The sequence below is a fragment of the Phodopus roborovskii genome, unplaced genomic scaffold (assembly GCF_943737965.1).
Source record: "Phodopus roborovskii unplaced genomic scaffold, PHOROB, whole genome shotgun sequence".
In the NCBI taxonomy this organism is placed as follows: Eukaryota; Metazoa; Chordata; class Mammalia; order Rodentia; family Cricetidae; genus Phodopus; species Phodopus roborovskii.
In genome coordinates, this window is record NW_026126433.1 from 33595002 (window position 1) to 33616793 (window position 21792).

General features: G+C 39.6%; 1 protein-coding gene across 5 annotated transcripts in view; it reads right to left on the reverse strand.

Moving 5' to 3' along the window:
• Dnm3 (dynamin 3) overlaps window positions 1–21792 on the reverse strand; it is a 480062-nt gene that overhangs the window by 125120 nt on the left and 333150 nt on the right. For all 5 annotated transcript variants that reach the window (XM_051186097.1, XM_051186093.1, XM_051186095.1 and 2 more), the window contains one exon: window positions 4735–4844. In XM_051186097.1, the coding sequence (XP_051042054.1) occupies window positions 4735–4844 (110 nt within the window). The remainder of the gene's footprint in view (window positions 1–4734; window positions 4845–21792) is intronic.

The following is a 21792-nucleotide window of genomic DNA, read 5'->3' on the forward strand; positions in this document are numbered from 1 at the left end:
TTCAAAACTAATAGTAAGTCTCCATGTCATGATCTGGGAGCTGGTTGGTGCCCCCCCCCCAAAAAAAATAAAGCCCAGTACAAGAAACGAGAAAACAAACTTAAAATCTCAGATTTATGAAAAGTCACAAGTCCTCATAATTAAGAAATACAATGAATCTCAAGCAGGAAACACAACCATATAGTCATACAAACAAATTATTTTTAAATTTCAGAATACTAAGGATACAAGAACTCTTTAAAATGAACTAGTAAGAAAACACAGGTTAGCTTTAAAATGGAACCGCCAAAAGGATTGAAGCTGGCCTCTCTAGAGAAAGACAAAGTAGGTCCTACAGGAGAAAGACCTTCAGCAACGGGACAGAACTATGGCCAGTTTGTATTTTACTATCCAGTGCTAGCCCTTCAAAAATGAGGTCAAAATAAAACATTTTTAAAAAAAGCAAACATGAACAAACCTGAGGATTTTAACCAAGTAGCAACTATTGAGAGGATTTCTTCAGGATGTACTTCAGTGTGAACAAAACCAAAAGGAAACAGGTTTAACGCAAGAAGAAAGGTGAGCAAGTTGCTTGGTGATCATGTCAGAAAATCTAAACACTCATCATAGTCATGTCTGTGGCATCTTCTATTGACTAAAGTAGTGGAAAACAAAGGTGGAATTCAAATCCTGGCAACAGTGTGGAAACCAGAAGAGTCGGGTTATTTTAGAAAAGTTAGAGAGAGTAACTACGACTTCAAGATAAGTAGTAATGTCAGATCATTAAAAATGTAAAAGAGAATAAATACAGTATATAACTACCAAACTTGAGACAAACAAACCAAGAGGTCAGGAAGTGGGGAGGGGGGTGCACCATATAGAAAGGCACAATGAAGATTAAAAACGACACTCAAATTAAATTCAAGTAACTCAGGGGCCATTACAAAACTGGGCTAAAGTCACTCACCCCACCCCAAGATTTTATAATAGATTTAAAATAAAGAAACCTAGGTATATGCTACTAAAGAAGAAACACTGAAGGGCAACAGAGGTTGATGATAAAGGAAGCACCAAGGTATACTGAGAAAGTATTAACCAGACGACACACTATGTTACATAAGACAAAGCAAATTTTAAGGGGGGAGGGAAGACCATTATGAGAAATAAGAGACGATTACAAAACTTGCTCTTTAAAATCCTAGGGATTCTGTGTGTTAAGATTATATATGCATATGTGTTCCTCTATGTGTGAATTTGTACACTAGTGCAATGCACATGGAGGCTAGAAAAGGGTGTCAGATCCCCCAGAGCTGCAGTTACAGGAAGTTGTGAGCCACCTGATATGGGTGTTGGGAACCAAACTTGGGTTTTCTGCAAGAGCAGTAGGTTCTTCTAGCCACTAGCCATCTCTCTCACTCTAGGAACTCTTAAATGTTAATGAATACAAAAGCATAGCTTATCCTCAAAAAACATAAGACAAAAATGGACAGACTTACTAGAATACTCAGACTCCTAACAAGGAGGTTGTGAGCATAGTTGTTTATAATTTTAACTGTCTCCCTTGTCAATCCCCTCTCTGGAATGCAATCAACAGTCAAGTTTTTTTTTTTTTATTTGTTTGTTTTTCTTTTTATTTCTGTTTCATTCACAGTAATATTTTAAAGTTTAGAGAACATAATACACAGTAGCTGCCTTATATATCCTTGTTGAAAGTTTGAATTAGTCAGGATGAAAATAAGATAGCAGCAACACAGACCAGATAATGCAATCAACAAGCATGACCCAGAAACCTGCACTTCTAACTAGTGAAGACATGCTCTCAAACATGCATGAAGTATTTATGAAAATTCAGAATGTGCCAGACCACATTCTCTGACCACAACACAATTAAGTTAGAAACAAACAACAACACAACAATAAAATTCTATGCATTATAAAACGTAAAACACATTTCTGAGTAACTCAAAGGGAAGAGAAAAACATGGAAATGACTTAGCAACAAAACTGAATGCTGATGAAAATATTATAACCAATAGTTGGGGCAAAGAGCCGAAGACAATGAGGGTGAAGCTGATGAGCTATGCATCCAAATGAGGGCTGAAAAGGAAAAGGAAGAAGATATACGGCAGGAAATAGAAAGGAAATTATTGAAGTAGAAAAAATATACACAATGAAGAATAAAATGTCAAAAGCTGTTTCTTTGAAAAGAACTCAAAACTCTGACAAGTGTGATCATGGAATGAAAAGAGGTACAGTTTAATATTAGAGATAAAGATGCCAGATCTCAGATACATCAGAAATGTAAAAATGAGAGAACAATGAGATACTTAGAGCTAATTTATTTGAAAATAAGCAGATTGGAGGATTTCCTAGAAAAAAAATATAATTTGCATTAACTGATTCAAATAAAATATAGACTGTTACTACAATGTACAATCATTAAATAATTAAGTCAGAGTTAACTGTCTGCTTGCCAAAAACACCTTTTGGCAGTGGGAGGTAATTAAGGGGAATATGATAAAAATACACTGAACTCTTATATGAAATTCTCAAATACTTAATAAAAATATCTTTTAATAACATCTTCTAGGCTAGATGATTTTAGCAGTGACTTCTACCAAGATGCCAATTAACAGTTAATCCCAGTTTTAAACAAAATGTTTAGGGTTTAATGTCATGTGAGTCTATGAAACTAAGAACCTTGATACTCAAACATGCCAAGGGTAATATGCAAAGGGTATTTGTTGCTCAGTAATCCTTGTGAACATAATTGCAAATCTTCAATAAAATGCTAGCAATTTTAAGCCAAGAATTTGGGGTACGTGTGTTCTACCATGACTGTAGGAGAACAAGGATGATTGATCCTTAGAAAACCTAGCAGTGTGTTTCACCATATAAGCAGATTATAAGGGGTTGGGGGGGATCAAAAAGTCTTGTAGGTGGAGATATGGATAAAATTGACCAGCTTGCCTTGATCTGAAAGTGTACACAGAAACCTCAGGACAGAAGAACACAAACAATGCTTCTCATCTGATATCTGATAGCAGGGGCTTAAATGTAAAGCCTTTCAAATAATTCTCTTTGAAATCAGAAACAGGATAGGCACATCCATGATCAACACTGTCCTGGCAGACTGGGAGAGCACAAAAGTCATTTAAAGGGCTCAAAATTTCACAGTAAAAGATGATGGCAATTAAGCTACTTGGGGCATCTGTGTCCTGGTAGAGGTCCCTGGGGAATGGCAGAATTCAGCATCTTTTTTAGAATTCAAGGATTCCAAAAGGTCTAGGTTTTCTGAGATCTAGAATATTACTTTTGTGTCTCTTGTACTTTCTTGTATTTCTTCCTGTTCCAAGCTCTTCAATAACTGAATCTTTTGGATGGAAGGAGCATTACAGTATGTTGTACTTCCGGTTTGATAAAAGTCCCCCAGAGAAGTCCCCCTTACGATGACTTTGGAATCTTTGGATTCTCCAGGGACCAAGAAGAGCCCAGTGGACCACTGCTGCTCTAGAATTCTTTTTATTCATTATCATTTTCAGTTGTTTTTTTTTTTCTTTCACATAAGCTACTTTCAAATAATACCAAGTCCTCCAAATGGGGGGGGGGGCTCCCATTTCAATATTTCACTGGAGAGCGGTATTTGATTTTCTTTCCTCTTGATTCTTTAAATGGTTTGCTCTTGTGGTTTTCCCAAGTATTTTTGTATTCTGAGTCACTCTGAGCAATTGACTGGGAATGTAGGAAGAAGTCTCCTTTTGCTGTTTTGATTAACCGTGTGATTGACCCTGGGCTCCTCACTGAACCTAATCAAGTAACTTCATTTATTGCTAAATAAAGATAAAATGCAGCCTGGAAACATGGGTTAGACTTAGACCCTGCCACCTGGTGACTCACTTCTCATGAACAAAGTAAGTTTTTCCTATAATGATTCCATTTGAGGGAAAACAAAGAAACGCCCCTTTATTGTTTTTGTCTGACTATGGTTCATTTTTATGTTTGTTGTTTAATTCCACTGTTTAGTTTTAGTGAGCAGCCATAGCACCTAATGAAGGTAGATGGTTAGCACTAAGTCAAGCCTTGACACTCTACAGCAACAATAGGAGAGAACCAAGGGGGGGGGGGAAGCCATGAGGTATATGCAAGAAAGGAAAAGTCCTGACAGCTTCCACTTCTGGGTTCAGTTCTGAGCAGCTGTGTGATCTTAAGAAAGTCAAAAGAACATTGAGACTGTAATTTCTAACTTACAAACTGTCATCCACCACCCTCCATCTTTTTAGCCTTCTGTGCAATGGTTTCAATTCCCCACTCCCCAGCAAACAAAACAAAGTAACAACAAGAAAACAAACAAACAAACAAAAATCATGATGACGATTTCTAAGTTTGTAAACAACAACCAGAAAGGAGAACTATTACATAGTAAAATGTGTCTTTAAGAAACGATTTGGTAAGAATTCAGTGCCTACTGGAAAACCAGGAAATTAACCAGGTTTTGAAGATTTTTTTTGACTCTGTGTTTTAATCTTTTGAAACTATAACCCACAGTGGATGTTAAAAAATATAAAACAAGCTTAAGGAAAGCGGGTGTAGTGGCACTTGCCTATAATTCCAACACTTGGGGGACGTGGATGCAGAAAGATTAGGAGTTCTAGGCCAGTCTGAGCCACCTGAGATTCTGACTGGGAAGAAAATGTAAAATGTCAGAAAATGTAAAGTGTCAAAATTCTTAACACAAAAGTGGTTTCACTGTCTTACCTTTGTTCAGTATTAAAGAGCGCAAAGACGTGCTTGCTGGACATGAAGCCCTTCTCCACATCCCGGACTTTCAGGTTGTCCAGTGGAAGCATGTATTTCTTTTCTTTCTCCTGTTATTCAGGGGTGAGACAGAAAGAGAAGACTTTAATAAGTTACTGCACCAACAGCAACGCACCTCCTAAACTGGCTACCACTTGATAACGTTTGATTACATTATCTTGACATCATCAAACACTACTTTTGCACCAGCTACCAAGGAATACAAGTTATATGAGACAGGAGAGGCCAGTGATTCTCCACATGTGGGTTGAAAGTGTGGGGGTGGGGTGGGGGGAGGGGAGCGTTCAGGAAGGACTCTGAGATGGAGAGAACACATGCTCCTTCATCCTTGCCCCTCATGTGGGTCCCCTTAGATGTTTTGAAATGTTAGTCTGATATTAAGAATTTAGCCATCTGTTAATATTTAACAAAAATGTTCTGGTCCTAATTCAATGAGAAATGCCAGATGGATTTCATTTCACATTTTATTTGCAGCCTAAGCAGTTTTGATAGCCAGCATTGGCAGGGGAGTGTGGAAGCCCAAGGACCCTGGTATGAAATGCCCCATAAACTGAGATAAAATACAGAAAACCTTTCCCTCATTTGGGTCTAACATAAAATTTAGGTCCACAAAAGGATTTTTTTATACAACTCATAGAGATTTTTTTTTTTTTTTTTTAGCTTACTATGGAAGAAAACCCCACTAGGATTAGATTAATATTAATTAACCCAAGTTCTCCTTTAAACTGACGATTCTTTATGAAGAAGATGGATGTTGGGAAGGTGAGGTATACAAATGTGACTGAAACATATTGCTAAAACACAACAAATGCCCAAGAGTTACCAGAAACACTTTTAAGGACTGGCCCAGGGTCAATGTGTAAATGCCTATCAACCCAGGCAAGTAGTACGCAGTCTAGGAAGCCTAGGAAAAACATATTACCAGGTCCCATTAGCATCACTTGCAAAACAGTAGAGTAGATCTCTGTATGAGAAAGAGCTAGACCCAGAGTAGTGGTGCACATATTCATAGCTGTAATTCTGACACACATCTGTGGCTGCCCATGGGAACCATGCCTCATACACCCATATCTGCTAGGGGTTTTGCGGCTCATACAGCAGAAAGGCAGCTTGAGAGCTCATGGCTCAGGAGCACAGAGTGTGTGTGGTGTTGGATTGCCATTCACTGATCTTGCCATTTTTCTGCTCGTACATTAGGGGAAAATTAAGCAGAGTACCTCCGAGTAGCCCCTTCCTCGCCCCCCCCCCACAAAACATGACTCCATGCTTAACCACAAAAATAAGGCAGTGAAAAGAAAGGGCTGCAAAAGTTGAAGGAAGCCAGTTGGAAAACAAAATGGCCGCTCTGGCAAACAAAGCCTTCAAAGTAATGAAAAAAAAGATAAAAGAAACTCAGCGGGAGTGGAGGAGGCCTAGGAAAAACATGCAAGAGCAGAGCACTGTGAGCCCATTTCAATATTTCCTGTATAAAATTAATAATTTATTCATGAATGCATGGATATGCTAAACAGCAAAATCTAGTACTCAAGTAAATGAAGTATCAGAGCTGAGTCCAACTTACTTAAAACACTTGTCCAACTATTTTCGGGCAGAATTCTAAGAGGCCGGACTAGATTGAATAAAACCCTCTCCAATACATAATCAAATGAAAATGCTTAAGACCCAGAGAACATTTCTTTCTTTCTTTCTTTTTTTAATTGGATGGTTTTCAATGCCCTAAATTTAAGCAGCTGGTTTTTTTTAATGCACCATCCTATTCAACCTTTTGAAATGATGGATTGGCCTTCTTAATAGGAAATCTGCATTTCATTGTAAAGATGGAACACAGTGTCCTTGGCTTGTGTTCTATAGAAGTAGGCCTCCCTTTGTACTGCATTCTTTAGCATATAGTGAAGACTGACAATCCTGCAAGTTTACATCAGCTCTTCAGTACTGGGGGAAACATTCAGATGCAGACAGAGACATGGAAAAAGTATAGTCTTCATTCCCCCAAAAGAAGAATTAAATTCCATGTTTATCTAAGGTTTTCCAGGACATGGTACTAAAGTATTTCATAATCACAAGTCTTAAGACTGACAGAGAAGACAGTTTCTTCAGACTGACTTGGGTAATTAAATTGTTAAGTAAAACAGAATTCAATGGAGCAGCAGCAACACCAAGCAATACAACAATATATCATGGGTATCTCTGAAAATCTTGGTGGTTTGAGGTTTCGAGATTCTGGGGGGAAAAAAAAGCAACAAAAATCTGGAATCTCAAATAGCTTAAACAAAAAGGCTAGTGGAGGGAGAGATATATAGAACTATAATTCCTAAAGTGTAGTGAGAATTAGCACCATCTCAATTAAGAAACTTGCCAAGTCACCTGTCAATTCTAGTATTGCACTATCCAACATGGTAACCACCAACCACAGGCAGCTATGAGACAACCTGAAATGTACCTAGTTTAGTATGAAGCAATAAGAATAACAATTATTTTTTAAAAACATAATTTAGGTATATGGGTGCTCTGAATGCACGTATGTGTGTGTATCACATGCATGTCACAGGGGCCACAGGAGGGTATTAGGTCCCTGTTATAGAAGGTGATGAGCCATCATGTGGGTGCTGGGAACTAAACCTGGGTCCTCTGGAAGAGCAGACAGTGCTCTTTGCTAGTGAACCATCTCTCCAGCCCATCAGTAATAATTTAATCAACAATCTCACTAGCGCTTCTAACAAATGAAAATTGTAACATCTCATCAATATTTTATACTAGGTTTAAGTTGAAATTATATGAATGTATTGGGGTATTGTTAAATGCAATTTTTCCTGCTTATTTTGTTTTCTTTTGAAGGTAGCTGTTAGACAAATACAAATGACCCTTGACTCATGGAATTTCTTTTGACAGCACTGAGCTTTGCACACTCATCATCTCCTCCTTACCCCATTCACTCAAGCAGTCTTCCTTCCCAACTTCCCTGTTTCCACCATGCAGCATAATTTATTAAGCTCTACACTTCTCTGGTGTGTTTTCTCCTCTTGCCTCCTCCATCACACAACTTGAAACTGTTTGACACCTTCCACGCTGTCCCAGACCTCTGGTATCTTCATCACCAGAGTGAGATTTTAGTTTTTTGAAATTTTCTGTAGTTTTCCTATATATATATGAATATCCACTAAACTCTCCAATATGACATCTTCACACACATTGGCTCCATCCTGATTTATCAAAATTTCTCTCACTTTCTTTATGAAATCTCTAATTTTAGCTGTGTGTGGCAAACATCTGTAATCCCACCATTTGGGAAGCAGAGGCAGGAGTGAAAATTTGAGATCAGCCAGCTCTATACTGTGAGTTCTAGGCTGACCAGGATTACACAGCAAGACCCTGTGCTAGTGACCACAAACAACAACAAATCCCGTCAAGACCCAATCCACCTTTACCGAAGACTACACAATCTAAGTTACCCTTTCAAGTCCTTTCTGTCATGATCATGATGTTTATAGTCCACAACAAGCTCTACTCTGTGAAGTTTTCTTAGCCCATAGCAATGTCTGTCACCTCCTCATCTCTTCTGTTCCAGTGGATACAAAAGGTGTTATTATATAAGATATCCTCATTTTATGAGTGTACTACATTAAAAATTAGCATGAATTCAGACTATCCAACCTATTATATTATTCAAAGTAAAATGAAGTAGAGGACACTTTTGCTCTAAATGGGACTTAAGTTTTTGATACTATAAATGTCATTATCGTGCAGACATTTGGAGATGGAAGCACATATAAAATTTTAGAGAACTATTTAATGCCAATTATTAAAGGAGCTTCTTACATATTTTCAAAAGCTTCTGGGAGATACATCATTTGGCAACATCATTCTTTCATTCATACTTAAATAGTACTTTTTTCTTATCTCAATGCAGGACGATCACTAGCATTATTTACATTTGGTATTCAGAATGAGAGAGATGATTTGTTCAAAAAGAAAATGAACCTAGGAGATCTAGTGTTCTTTCCCAGGAACCACACAAAAGCTGGGAGAAACAGTGTATACCCAAAGGAGTGTATCTCTGTATCATAGAGTGACATGTGATGCAAGTAAGTGAATGATGAATAGTAACAGAGGCATCACAAGGAAGAGAGGTGGAGATTATAGAATGGCCATACTATGTGGTCCTTGAACTTGAAATCAGAGTCAGTAGGTTTGGCAAGTGCGCAGTTGTAGCCCCTAGCGAGGAAAGCACCATTTAGTTAGTTGCTAGAGTAGAAATTGGTATGAGGAGAGGACTGGGTATGTGGAGGAATAGTTCCTAGGCATGCAGTGTTAGGAAGTGTGTATTCACTTAGCAATTTATATAGACTGAGTTTCAGAACTTGGGAACGATGTGAGTGGCCTTAGTTTGATTTTCTTATGATAAGACAACAAAATTCTTCCAGGAGACTGACTGAGGACTGTTAGTTCTTTCTCATTCCTATCCAGTGCCTAGAAAAGTACTTAATACAAGTTCTGTGGTATATATCATACATATCATCAAATTGATTTTTTAAATGTTGGTTAACAAAAGCAAGTGTTGATTTTTGACAGTCATATATATTTAAAAATTAAGTAAAAAATCGATTTAAAAGATGCTGTAAGGTGTGGTTTTAACTTCTTGTTGCTTTGACAAGATACCTGACCAAACTTGTCTTAAAGAGAAGGAGTTTCATGTGGGCGTATGGTTCTGGAGGTGACAGTCATTTCTCACAGGGAGCAGTGTACAGCTAGGCCATCAGGAAGCTCGGGCAGAGACCTGTGTGACTGGCTCTCCTCTTCTCCCTTTATTATCTTGACACCCAGGCTGTGTTTAGGGTAGGTCTTCCCCTTCCCCCTCAGTAAGCCCTCTCTGAAAACACCCTCCCAGACACTCCCAGAAGCATGCCTTTCTAATCATCTGGATGTGCCTCAATCCCACAAAGCTGGGAATCAAGACTAAACACAGAAGCCTAACTGATTGGCATGGCTTTTGACTGCCACGTCTATACAAAGTTTAGATCTACAGGCAGTGTTTATTTCTTTGTTTATCTTTGCGTTGCTTTGATTTGTTAGCGATGCCTCCTTTCCTGAAAGGAGACAAATATGGGAGACACTGAAAAGCCTGGGACACGCCACCTCCCCCACAAAGCCAATTCTGATTTCTTTCTTTGGCTCTCAAACCTTCCACATTTTTTTCATAGAATATGTAGAATATATTTTTGTGTGTGTTTGTTTATATTGCCTTTTTCAAGTAGACTGGAGCCTCTTGAGGATAAGGACCATGCTACATTTATGCCTAGCATCGATTACAATGTTGCTCATCTAGTGTTACTTAACAAAAACTTCATTGTTGGTGATACATCACAAATAAAATTCCAACATGGCTGATCTACAATACCACTATGTTAAGATGTGTCTGACATATGTGATATAAACACTTATTTTTCATGCTTCAAAGATTGATTTTTTTAGTGACTTTACAGCATTTTAGGCATATATAATTTATTAAATTAATTTTCTTCAATCTAGACCAATATACTTAATTTGATTCACATAAGTCTCAGGACTTTTGAACATGGCAATCCAAATACACTCAATAACATTTCAAAAACCAAACACACAAGGACTTTGCTCTTAAGAAATGCCAGCAGCCTAAATGAGAACGTATTATTGCCATTTTCCTAAATCAATAAATCTTCTAACTGTATTCTTGATATTTATCCTTATATTCGCAAATAACTGTAGTTCTCACCCCTCACCAAAGAAACTTCTCTTTTTTGCAGCAGATGCAGGTTATTACAGAGAACCACCGCTGAATAAAAGGTAGAAAATAAGTGATTCTGGGGAACCCAGGTCCAGTTGGCTCACCTACAATACCATCCCTACATGCAAGGCTCAGGGAACATCCAAGAAGAGGGGGCAGAAAGATTACAATAACCAAAGAACCAAGACAGAGAGTGTGTTCTACATATGGGAGTATGCTATACCCGTGAAACACTATGGTTGCCTGAACAAGACTTATGAGGAATATTCCATGCTGCTGAGAATAGTTAAACTTTTGCTGGCTGCGGAAGAGAAAATAATGTGGATCAATATCTTTTCTAACAAACTTTGAGTTTTCCTTTGGTGCACCCGCATCCGTGACTCCTACTATGTTATTTTGTATCTCTGTCTTATTTTCTAAGTATCCGAATGCTTTGTTTTAGTGTGTATGCTCTTCCTGTAAGTATAACATAAACTCCGGTGGGGGGGGGCAGAGCCTTACTATCACTGGTTTCATCATTATCTATGCCTTCCTCCATGTTTCTCTGACTTTGCTGCTATGCCATTTACTCTTTGAGGCAAAACAAAACGAAAACACCAGCCCTTCTTATTAGGGCTGGCAAAATAGTAGACATCCAGCACACACTTGCTGGTTGAGCATATGAGGAGTCTCCCCAGCTGGTTTAGTGCTTAGCCTGGATTAAGGACTCAGAGATGGTGACTGACTTATAAAACAATCAAAGCACCAAAGGAAGAAAAAGAAGCTATAAAAATATTGAAAAGGTCAAATTCCTGGTTTCAAATGCTGTTGAAAACCAGAATCTGGTGTTTATTGCTATTAACAAAGTTACAATTATAGAGATGTACAAGTATGAAATACATAATATAAACTGCTCAGTTTTTCATATGGATTTTAATTCCATGTTTCAATCAGAGCTACACTTTGACTGGTAAGGAACATCTGTCAACCAGGGGGTTGCTGAGTGAACTTCTGTAGATTTATTCTCCAGGGCTGAAGAAACACCCATGAAAAATGAAGGGCATCTCATAATAGGCCAAGGAAATGCCACAGTGACTAGGCTGTCAGCTTTGGGGACATTAGGGCCTTGCCCCTGTACATACTCGGGCTCTGGGATGGGACTACACATGGCATATCTCCACTGGTAGGCCAAGGAAAGCCAGTGACTCTTGTCACCTCCCACCCTAACTGGACAAGATGCTTTGTGTCTGGCTTCAGAATTGGCCTCAGTGCTAATTCCTCCAAGATGTCTGCCTGGTCACCCAGAAACACAATTTTCAGATTGGTGCAGCCTCCATTCCGCATTTCACAGTGGGGACCCTTTCCTGGAAATTCAACCGAGCCTCTATAATTTCTTCCCTTTTATAATTGTCCACAATGTATCCCCTTAATATTTATTTTTCTATTTAAAGTAGCAAAGAAGATTCTGGTATTAGCAAGCAAGCATTCTGAATATACCTCAGGAATATCTAGTCAATTGATCTGTTCAAATACCTAGTCAATATTCAATATCTAGTCAATTTCCATTTTTGTGCCCCAGTGAAAAGACAGTAAAGCAAATCAATAACATTAACCAAAAACCCTTCACAAGTGACAACGCTTACATGAAGCACGTGCTAACATGTGTGTACACCATATGCTTACACGGGCTTGAATTTCCTAATATTGGCACTCAGAGTCTTTGCATGCTATTAACTTTGAGATTTGAACTTCAAGGTATGAGATGGATAGCACTCAAGAAGCCACACGAGAAAACTAAAGGCAACAAACAAGAATAAGAAAGGGAGAAAATGCCTAGCATCTTCTTGCATATCCATAAGTACCAGGCTGGCCTACAGCAGTGGTAGACCTTGGGAGTTAAATTTTCTTTAAAGCCAAGCTAAATGTCATACTTAGTGTTTTGTATTTTTTCATTTACTAGGAAGGAACATTTTTCACTCAGCATGGCACCACAAGCTGCATGCCCTTTAAATTATCATATTTTCAATATTTGATGATTACATTTTCTCCATTTCTCTCTGTGTTCTTAGGCAAGGCAAGTGTGTGTGTGTGTGTGTGTGTGTGTGTGTGTGTGTGTGTGTATAATTTAAAGAGAAATTTAAAGTTGTGAATATTGATGGACTTACTAGAAAAAGTAAGTATCTGACATGATACTGATTCCTGGCATTAAAATGCAAAGACAAATATTCTTCACTGCTGACTATTGTGGGTATATGTTAAATCACATGTGAATATAAAAGAGACCACAAAAGCTGAAATTATGCTTACTCTGTAGCAGCTCAAAGTACAAATTAATCATGCAGTATCCTTTATGCACAGCCCTTTGGGTACTTGTATTAAATAAAAGTGTTGTTTTGGCTGAGTGTACCATACATTTGTAAAAGTGCAGCTTAATAAAAGTGCTCTGTTTACAAATCCAGCACTTTTTTTTTTTAGCTTCTCTGAGAAAATGTGGGTCAGGAAGGCATAGTACAAATAAAATCTTCCTGATGATTCCCAGAACTCAGTAGATGAATGGTTTGAAATTTCCCTCCATCATTTGTCACCAAGCTGCAAACAGAAATCAAAGCTCCCTTTCCCCTTCTCCCCTATCATTTCAGAAACACTAGAAAAAATGGGGGTGGGTATGAAGGAGAAAATCAAGGGGGGGCAACCCAATTAGCAAAGTCTCTTTAAGTGCTTTGTGGCAGCGATTGAACTGTTCTGTGTTTAACTGTCTGCCTTTTGGTCTGCTGATATTAACATAATTTGCGGAGATGTTTGAGAGGGGAAAATAGAGCTAAGTGAGCCCCACATCCTTTGTCCTTGCCAAGGGAGTTAAAAGCCCTTCTCCCAGGGAGTGCAGACTCATGAACAGGGGTAGAGGGGCCCCTATAAGTGCCTTCTGAGATTCAGCCCTGGACTTTAGATGACATTAGGTTGGATGATTCTAAGACAGCTGGTCAACCACACACCAATACTGGATCAAGCATGTCTCAACAAAGAACAGATTTTGAACAAGGGGACAAGAACCATGATCCTTCTCCTTCATCAGCCCTAATGCTGACTTTTAGGCTACCCTCTGCTTTTTGGGTGAGAAAACTAAAACACACACACATACACAAACAAACTCTCTCTCTCTCTCTCTCTCTCTCTCTCGCTCTCTCTCTCTCTCTCACACACACACACACACATACACACACACACACACACACATACACGTAAGCTCTCTCTCATACACACACACATGTAAGCTCACACTCCAAATAAAAACGCAAGAAAGGACAAAAGCAAGGCGCTGGTTTCCTGTCCATAAGCCAGCAAGGCGCGGATGCGCGATCCACGTCATGGGGTGACCATTACGAGCATTGCGGGCTGCACCTGTCAGTCACGGACTGGACTCCTCTGAGCATATATAAGCAGAGCCCTTTTTCCTCCTCGGGGTCTTCCCTCAACTTGCTGTAATGAGCCGCGCAATAAACATAGCTGCAGAAGAATCCTGTTGTTGAGCGTCGTTCTTGTAGGCAAGGCGATAGCGCTCGACAAAATATGTATAAATATTTGTGGCCGCCTGTTCTTTACTATGTACTGTGTGTTACTGGTATTAGAATAGTCCTCAATCATAATCCTGACAGGAAACTATAATTTATATACAGGTAGTCTTAGAAAGACAGCTGTGTGCATATTTATTTTATGTGAGCCATTGCTATCTGTTATGGCGCTAATGGGAGTGTCCCCATAGCCCCCGTGCTTGAAAACTTGGTCTCCGACAGTGATGCAGCTTGGAGAGTTAGAGAACCTTTAAGAGCTAAGGCCTGGCTGAGGGGAGTAGACTGGGGTGCAGGCCTTGCACTGCTTCCCACTCTGTCCTAACTCCACTTTCTGAGTACTAACAATGTAAACAAGCCACTTCATGTTCCCACTGCCATGGTCTGGGGTTGCCCTTGCTGTCATACTGTTCTGCCCTGAGGGACTACATCCCTTGAATTTGAGGCAGAATCCATCCTTCTTCCCTAGGCTGTTTAGGTCAGGTACTCTGTCATGGTTTAAATAACTTGTGCACCATCTTTCTGAGAGCATGATTAGAAAAAAAATAGAAAGAAAGCCCAAAAGAAACACAGTAGAGCCTCTTCATTATCCTGCAATTTCCATGTTATGGAGATCCTGCAGCTTTGGGTCTGCAGAACTGGTGCCCGTGTTCCAGCAGATCATAGGTAAGGTGTATATAGGGGTGAGTCTATTCATAACCCTGGTTCTGAGACTGGGTAGTTGCAAGGTTGGTCAGCCTGCCAGAGATTCCTGGTCCTCACCACCAGGATGAACTCTCCTACACTGCTCTGGTGAGTTCACCCCTTCCAGGGATGCGCAAGTATGAGGCCAGTTCACCTGCTTTCATATCCTCAGGATCAGCTGTCCCACACCTACACCTTCAGGGTTAGTTTTATTGTGTTGCCCAGCTGTGGCACAGGGGCCACTCTCCCAGATGTTGTAGCTCTCCTGCTCTTATGACCTCAGGGCCAGCTCTCCCACCTGCCTCAGGCAGGGTGGAGGGATGGGGAGAGCATCTCTCCCCTGCCCATGCCACCACATGACAGATGAGTAATGGGGACAGCTCTCCCATGTTCACAACATCAAGGCTGGATCACCTACACTTCTGCCAATGGGGTTGGCTCTAGAGCAGTCTAATTTTTACTAAAATAAACATGAGGACGCTGGTTTACCCCGCTTCTTCTTAAAGAGCTTGTTTCTATGACAGCAAGTGTAGAAGGTTTCCCTGAGTCACCAGCACACAAGATTTCATGTGAAGTAATGGCTCCCTTAAAACAGCACACAGACTGAAGTACTACACACTGTGGGGAGAAGGCAAGAAGCTGGCGTTTTAGTGGAATTCTCAAAGTGCCTGTGCTGAACGGTAACACTCTGAACTTCAGCCACGGGAGGCAGAGTGGGCAGTGAGCTAATGGAATTTCACAGACGTGTTCTTGTGTCCGTGATTTCATCCAGTAGAGAAGATACGTTTTTTATGATTGTGTCCCAATCAGGAACTTCGTCTCCACAAAATAATAGCTCCTGGTCATTTTCACAGAAGGCAGAGCACAGTGTGCTCCAAGCTCCCAGAACATAAGCCTGTCAAAGAACATTGCCTCAGTACTGTCTCCTGCTCTAACCAATCAGGAAGAGGCATTTGCAACTTCACCTACTAAAGGAACCAACAGACCAAACTTAGGATGAATACTAGTCTTCTCCAAATGATGAGATGTTGAAGTGCTTTAAAACTTTCTACTCCAGATTTTCCTTATAAAATCTTCTTATAGAGCATCTTTTCATTCTGAGGAACGTGAATTTGGTAAATCTTCTAATGTTTTAATAATTGAGCAATCTAGTTCCTATATTATCTTCTCTTTTTAAATCTGTCTATCCTGGCCTCAAAATAACATTATTACCTCTTTCTTTTTGTTACTGTAAGCTTCCCCCAAAGCTGGGCATATTGGCTAGTCTTATATCAACTTGACACAGGCTGAAGTCATCTGAGAGGAGGGAACCTCAATTGAGAAAATGCCTCCATAAGACCAGTCTGTAATCAAACTTGTAGCACATTTTCTTAATTAGTGATAGATGGGGGCAGGCCCAGCTCATTGTAGGCAGTGCCATCCCTGGGCTAGTGGTCCTGGGTTCTATAAGAAAGTACACTGAGCAAGCCATGAGGAGCAAGTCAGTAAGCAGCATTCAAGGTTCCTGCCCAACTTGGGTTCTTGTCCTGACTTCCTTCAATGTTGAACAGCAATGTGGAAGTGTAAGCCAAATAAATCATTTTCTTCCTCAAGTTGTTTTGACCAAAGTAATTCATCATAGCAAGAGAAACCCTAACTGAGACACTGGAATTAAAAAAAAAAAAAAAAAAAAAAAAAAAGCATGGAAACTCATCTCTTAGGTGTTAATGCTCTTTTTTTTTTTTTTTTTTCTTTTTCCCCCCATAGGGAAGTGTGGCATTCATAGGAGATAGGCAGAGGCTTGTGGTAGAAAATGTAGCCATTGGTAGATGAAAAGTTTAGAGATTCCGTCAAAACACTCAAAATGTGAAGAGGCCACTTTACATGTGTGTTGAGGTGACTAGACAGAGGCACACAACACCAAACACAAGACACAAGAGCAGAAGTAATGAGAGAGAACATCAGATTTGACAGTCACAAGTCAAAGGGTGTTCTTAGCTATAGTGCAGCCCATTCCCATGATCGAAATGTGTCACGTGCCTTCATTGGAATGGGTTGTCCCGGATAGAAATGGAAGGGATTCTAGGCCTTTCCAGCTACCAGGGTTTCTCTGGATGTACTTCAAAGGCCAACACAGAAACTACAGAGCCCTGAAGTGAAAGGGCTGAAAACTGGGCTCCACCCTGCTTTACCCAAAGCAACCTTTATGTTATTTATTTAATGGAATGGAATTCCTAGGGAGACTGAGTGAATGAAGGGTTCTAATGCTTACAAACACATGAAGCGGGGTGGGGGGTGGGGGGTTGGGGGGTTGGGGATGGGAGTTTGAAAACTTCAAGTTGAGCTGATGTTGGAGTTTCTTGTAGCTTTAAGTTCTTGTTCTGAAATTAACCCATGCCTCAAAATATTTGTCTGTAGGCAATGAAATGCAGTCTGCCCTGAAGAGAATTTCCAAGTTGCTGCACATCAATCATGAAGAATCTGCTGCTAACATGTGACAAGTTCTTTTGTTATTACTGTTGTTTCCCTCCAGTTAATTTACCATCTGCCTCGTCCTCATCAAAACATTAATTTTAACTTAATCCCCTTTCTTCCTCTCTGGTGGTAAAAGGACCTGACTTACTTTGAAATAAAGCAGAATACAGTTATGCTTTCATATGCAGGGTGGTTTCCATTTGATTATTATAGAACTCCAGAATACCAAAAATAAATTTGGTGATTAAGCTCTCCTCTGAGATTCAAAGTCAATAAACTATTTTCAAATGAAATGTACTAAAATTCATTAAATGCTCTGAGGAATTACTGTATGCAAGGGACAGTACAAGATGTGGTCTAGTGAATGAAACTGGGTAAGATTTTGTTCACAAAGTTGTCTACACTCTTCAATAAGAAAGCAAGTTATCCTATGTGCGTCCAAAAGACCAAAAGGCACCCTCATCCTGAAAAGAGGTGAGATGAGGCCTTGAAGGTTGAAGAACTTTGGTAGGTATGGTTTGGGGAGAGGGTGTTTTCCGGTGATGAGAATGCTAAATTAAGGAGTTTAGATGGAATAAAAAGAAAGCAACAAAGTAGTTGGAGAATATGTGTGCTTTATAGGGATTAAAGTCGAATTAAAATGAAAATATTGTGTAAAAAGGAGACCACACAGACTCAAAGTTGAGCAGGCCACAGAAAGTGAAGGATGCTCCACTGGCCCAGGTCAAAAGTGATGAAGTATTCTAATAGCAATGAGAATATCAAGGGTGTGGATGATAGGAACTACACCTGGAGCTGACTTAAGAGGATGGCCAGAGGTAGATGGAAGAGAAGGCAGAAAGCTATTATGATAGTCTGGGAGGAAGATGGTGGTACCTTAGACTAAGCTCATTGAAAAGTAGGTGGAGTTGTGTGTGTTTGTGAACCATGTAGCACAGCAGATTAAACTGGTAGGGGTTGAGTGACAGGTGGTGTGGAGATGATGCCGCTGAGGTTAGCGAGAACACATGCAGGTAAGTCATACATTCTGTGAGAGCCATGGGTTTTAAAAAGTGAAACAGTAATCATTAAAGGGGGTCTCTATGCTTGAAATACCTTGAATGTGTGACATTTTGAGAAGGAAGATAAATTTCAATGGGTGAAAAGGACTATATTGTCAATGGGCAAACATGGTAAGCTATATGGGAATTTTTCACATCAGAAGAGAATCTAGGACAGGCCTCCATGGGCGAGGCCACTGGATTATATCTCACAGATAATTATGCACAAAGTAAAACTGATACTTAATGTGAAAAAATGGGAAATACAAACACATCTTTACTGACTTTGTTTGTGGACTAGTTCTCAATGAACAAGTGATACCTCTTTTGAGATTTTGACCACAGGAATTTTCTCTTTATCACATGTTTGAATGTTTAGAACTCTGCTAATGATCTATTTAGTTCAGGTGGTTGGATGTTGGTACTTTGGCGCCATTGCCAATAACGCAGTTCAACAAAACAAACCCCTAAATAGGGCTTAGTTTTTCTCTTTTTAAACATATCTGATTCTCAGCCCAAACCAAGATCCAATTGCTGTGTGTTATGTGGGAAACAAGTATAATCGACTGACCACCACTAAAATGACCTCAACCAGTAGACTCCATGTCCTTCTGCTAACCTGTCTTTCTACTCAGTTACCCACAGCACTCCTCATCATCTGTGTTATTTATAGGAACTTTCTCTGAACCACATCTCTGTCCCTCTACCTTTCTTTCCAGGAACTGAGCCAGGGAGTTTATGTTGTTAACTAGTAACTAAGCAAATTCAAGATTATCTGTGCAGGGTGTCTTTGGGGAACCCTATTCCACATTCCACTCATTATGAAGATAGCAGAAAAACAAGCTGGCTCATATTCCTTTCACCCAATTCACCCAGACTAAATTTGCAAATGATTCTTTTCTATGTGGCTTCTACATGAGCTTCCAGACAAAACAAGAACCCAATGGCTCAGGATGTTTGAAAATTACTGATGTTGGATCCATTGCCTCTCTGGTTCTCTACTTCAATGATATATTTACTATCAGTTGAGAATTCCTTGAGTACTTGGTCATCTAGAACTGAAGAGCACTTCACCTTTTATGCAGTGGAACTCATTTTATGTGATGAACAAAGCTTACAAAATCCCTGCTTTCAAATAGGAGGTATAAATAATAAACATGTAAAAATTTAAAGTATTAGAAAATTTTCAGTGCTACAGAGACACATAAATCATGAGATAAGGGCTACAACACCACAGAGAGGCTTTGTGTTTATATACTCATATGTGTTTGCTGAATTAGGTGTGTGCTCATGAATGCACACAACTTTAAATAGTTATGAAATGGACAATGATTGGGAGAAGAACTAATAAAGGCAAAGAGGCAAGTAATGCAGATATCTGTAGTAAAAGCATTTTCTAGATATACAAAATTCTGGTGTTTCAATAGCATGGGTAGAATAAATGTGTGAATATATAGGTATTTTTAAGCAAAGAAATTGTATTCTGAGTGGCATCCTTCCTTTCCCATTTCCTTTCACTGGGACATTTGCGTATCCATGACTTAATTACTAATGCATCTAAGCAATGAAGGAGATGGACAGCCAGAGAAGCCTGAGATCTCGGTGCCATGGTGGAACTCTTGAGAACCAGAGAACAGGTCTTCCCATTCCAGACACCATTTCTTTTGATTAATACGATTTTCACTATGTAGCTAAGAAATCTAATTGAATACTGATCTTGTATTCATGTTTCCTGAACAATATAGACTTTTCCTCTGAATACTATTAGTAAGTTTTCATTTCTTCTACATATGCCCGTGAGGATAAAAATGAAGAAGTAAGGGGAAAGAAGGGAAATGAAAGCGGTAGGGGCAGATAAATGACAGTATAACATCATTCAATAAATTCTCAAATAACCCCACACCTCTCTGAATCTTTGTTCTTTCCAATGTTATAATAATATTTCCAAATTCCCACCAAAAATTCTGAAGTGGAATAGAATGTGCATCTAAAAAGAAAAACATTTAGAGTTATTAAGACATTTCACCAGGGAAAGTGCCTCTGCCAAACCCAAGGACCTGAGTTCAATTCTTAGGACCCACTTGGTGGGAGGAGAGAACCAACTCCCACAAGATGTCTTCTGACCTCTATATATCCACGCTGCAGTGTGTACCCACATGTGCATGCATGCACACACACACACACACACACACACACACACATACACACGTAATAACAAATATTTCAATGAAATGTTTAATTTTCTTCTCTCCCATGGCACAATACTATGAATACATAAATGAAACATGTCATCAGGTGATAAGATCCCAATGATGATGTTGTGACAACTTCAAGTTTGCTGCTTTAATACCATATCCTCTTGAACTTCAGACCCGGATGCCACCTGGCTAGCCTCACAACTTTCTCTTCCCATCTCATTTGGTAATACGATGCCTGTTTCCTCTACCATTTGATCTTCCCCAAGAGGTACTGCTCTTTCTGACATCTGTTCCATTCACATCTGCTTCTGTAAAGCAAGGTAAGGACCATATTTTCAAGAAATATCAACCCATCTGTCAACTAACTTGTCCTGTCACCTGTTAGATGCTTCACTGCCCTTCTCCCTTGTGTGACACTGACTCAAAGTACTGATTGTTGAGTCCACCAGAGGACTTTTTTTTCTTGTTCTCTGTAAATCTTCCAACACACAACAAATCACATATGTATTTATTCACAGTTATATCTGGCCAGTTTCAGTTCACATGGAAATAATTTTGCATATAGCTCCCATGCCATGATTTCTGAACTACCAAAGCCTCAAAATTTCAAGAAACCTCCTTCCATCTACTGAACCTCGACAGTTCAACCCTGGGGTTAAACCTATAATCTGGGTGTTTGAAGAGACAGTGCAGCTGCTACAGCTGCTAAGATGAGTCTAAAGCAAACAATGACCTCATCACCTCTGTTCATGCCCCTTAAGAGATTCAATCTGGATTAGGGGCCCCTTGAAGACCACCTGTGAGATTAGTTAGCCTGCTACTCTGGGACCCTGCCCCGATGAGTCATGCTCCACTCACTCCATCCATTTTACTCACAATCTAGAAAAAACTAGTTAACGTTATACTGAACTGCCTGCATGTGTTATTTTCTCACGCTCTTCCACACTGAGAGTAAAGATTACACATCAGTTTCCCATGTCAAATGCTCCTTTATTTCAGCCCCAAATGGGGGGGGGGCAGGCAAACATCTGATCAGCTTCTTGTTTTCAAGGCTATTTTCCCTAATTGTCATTCCATGGCTTTCTTCCCTCTCCACCGGTCAGGTGGATTCTTGTGAATTCAAAATTTTTACTTGTGTGCCCCCATACAGGTAAGTGTTTTCCTGGTAAAGCATTGAAAAAAAAAAAAAAGTCTTCTTGGGCTTATTACAGATCCTCATACGGTGGGGAAGGGACTGTAGGTGACTCAGTGGCTCAACCCCATATCTTTACTCTGATACTTTTATTGTTGCCAAAAATAAAAATAATAACCTGTAC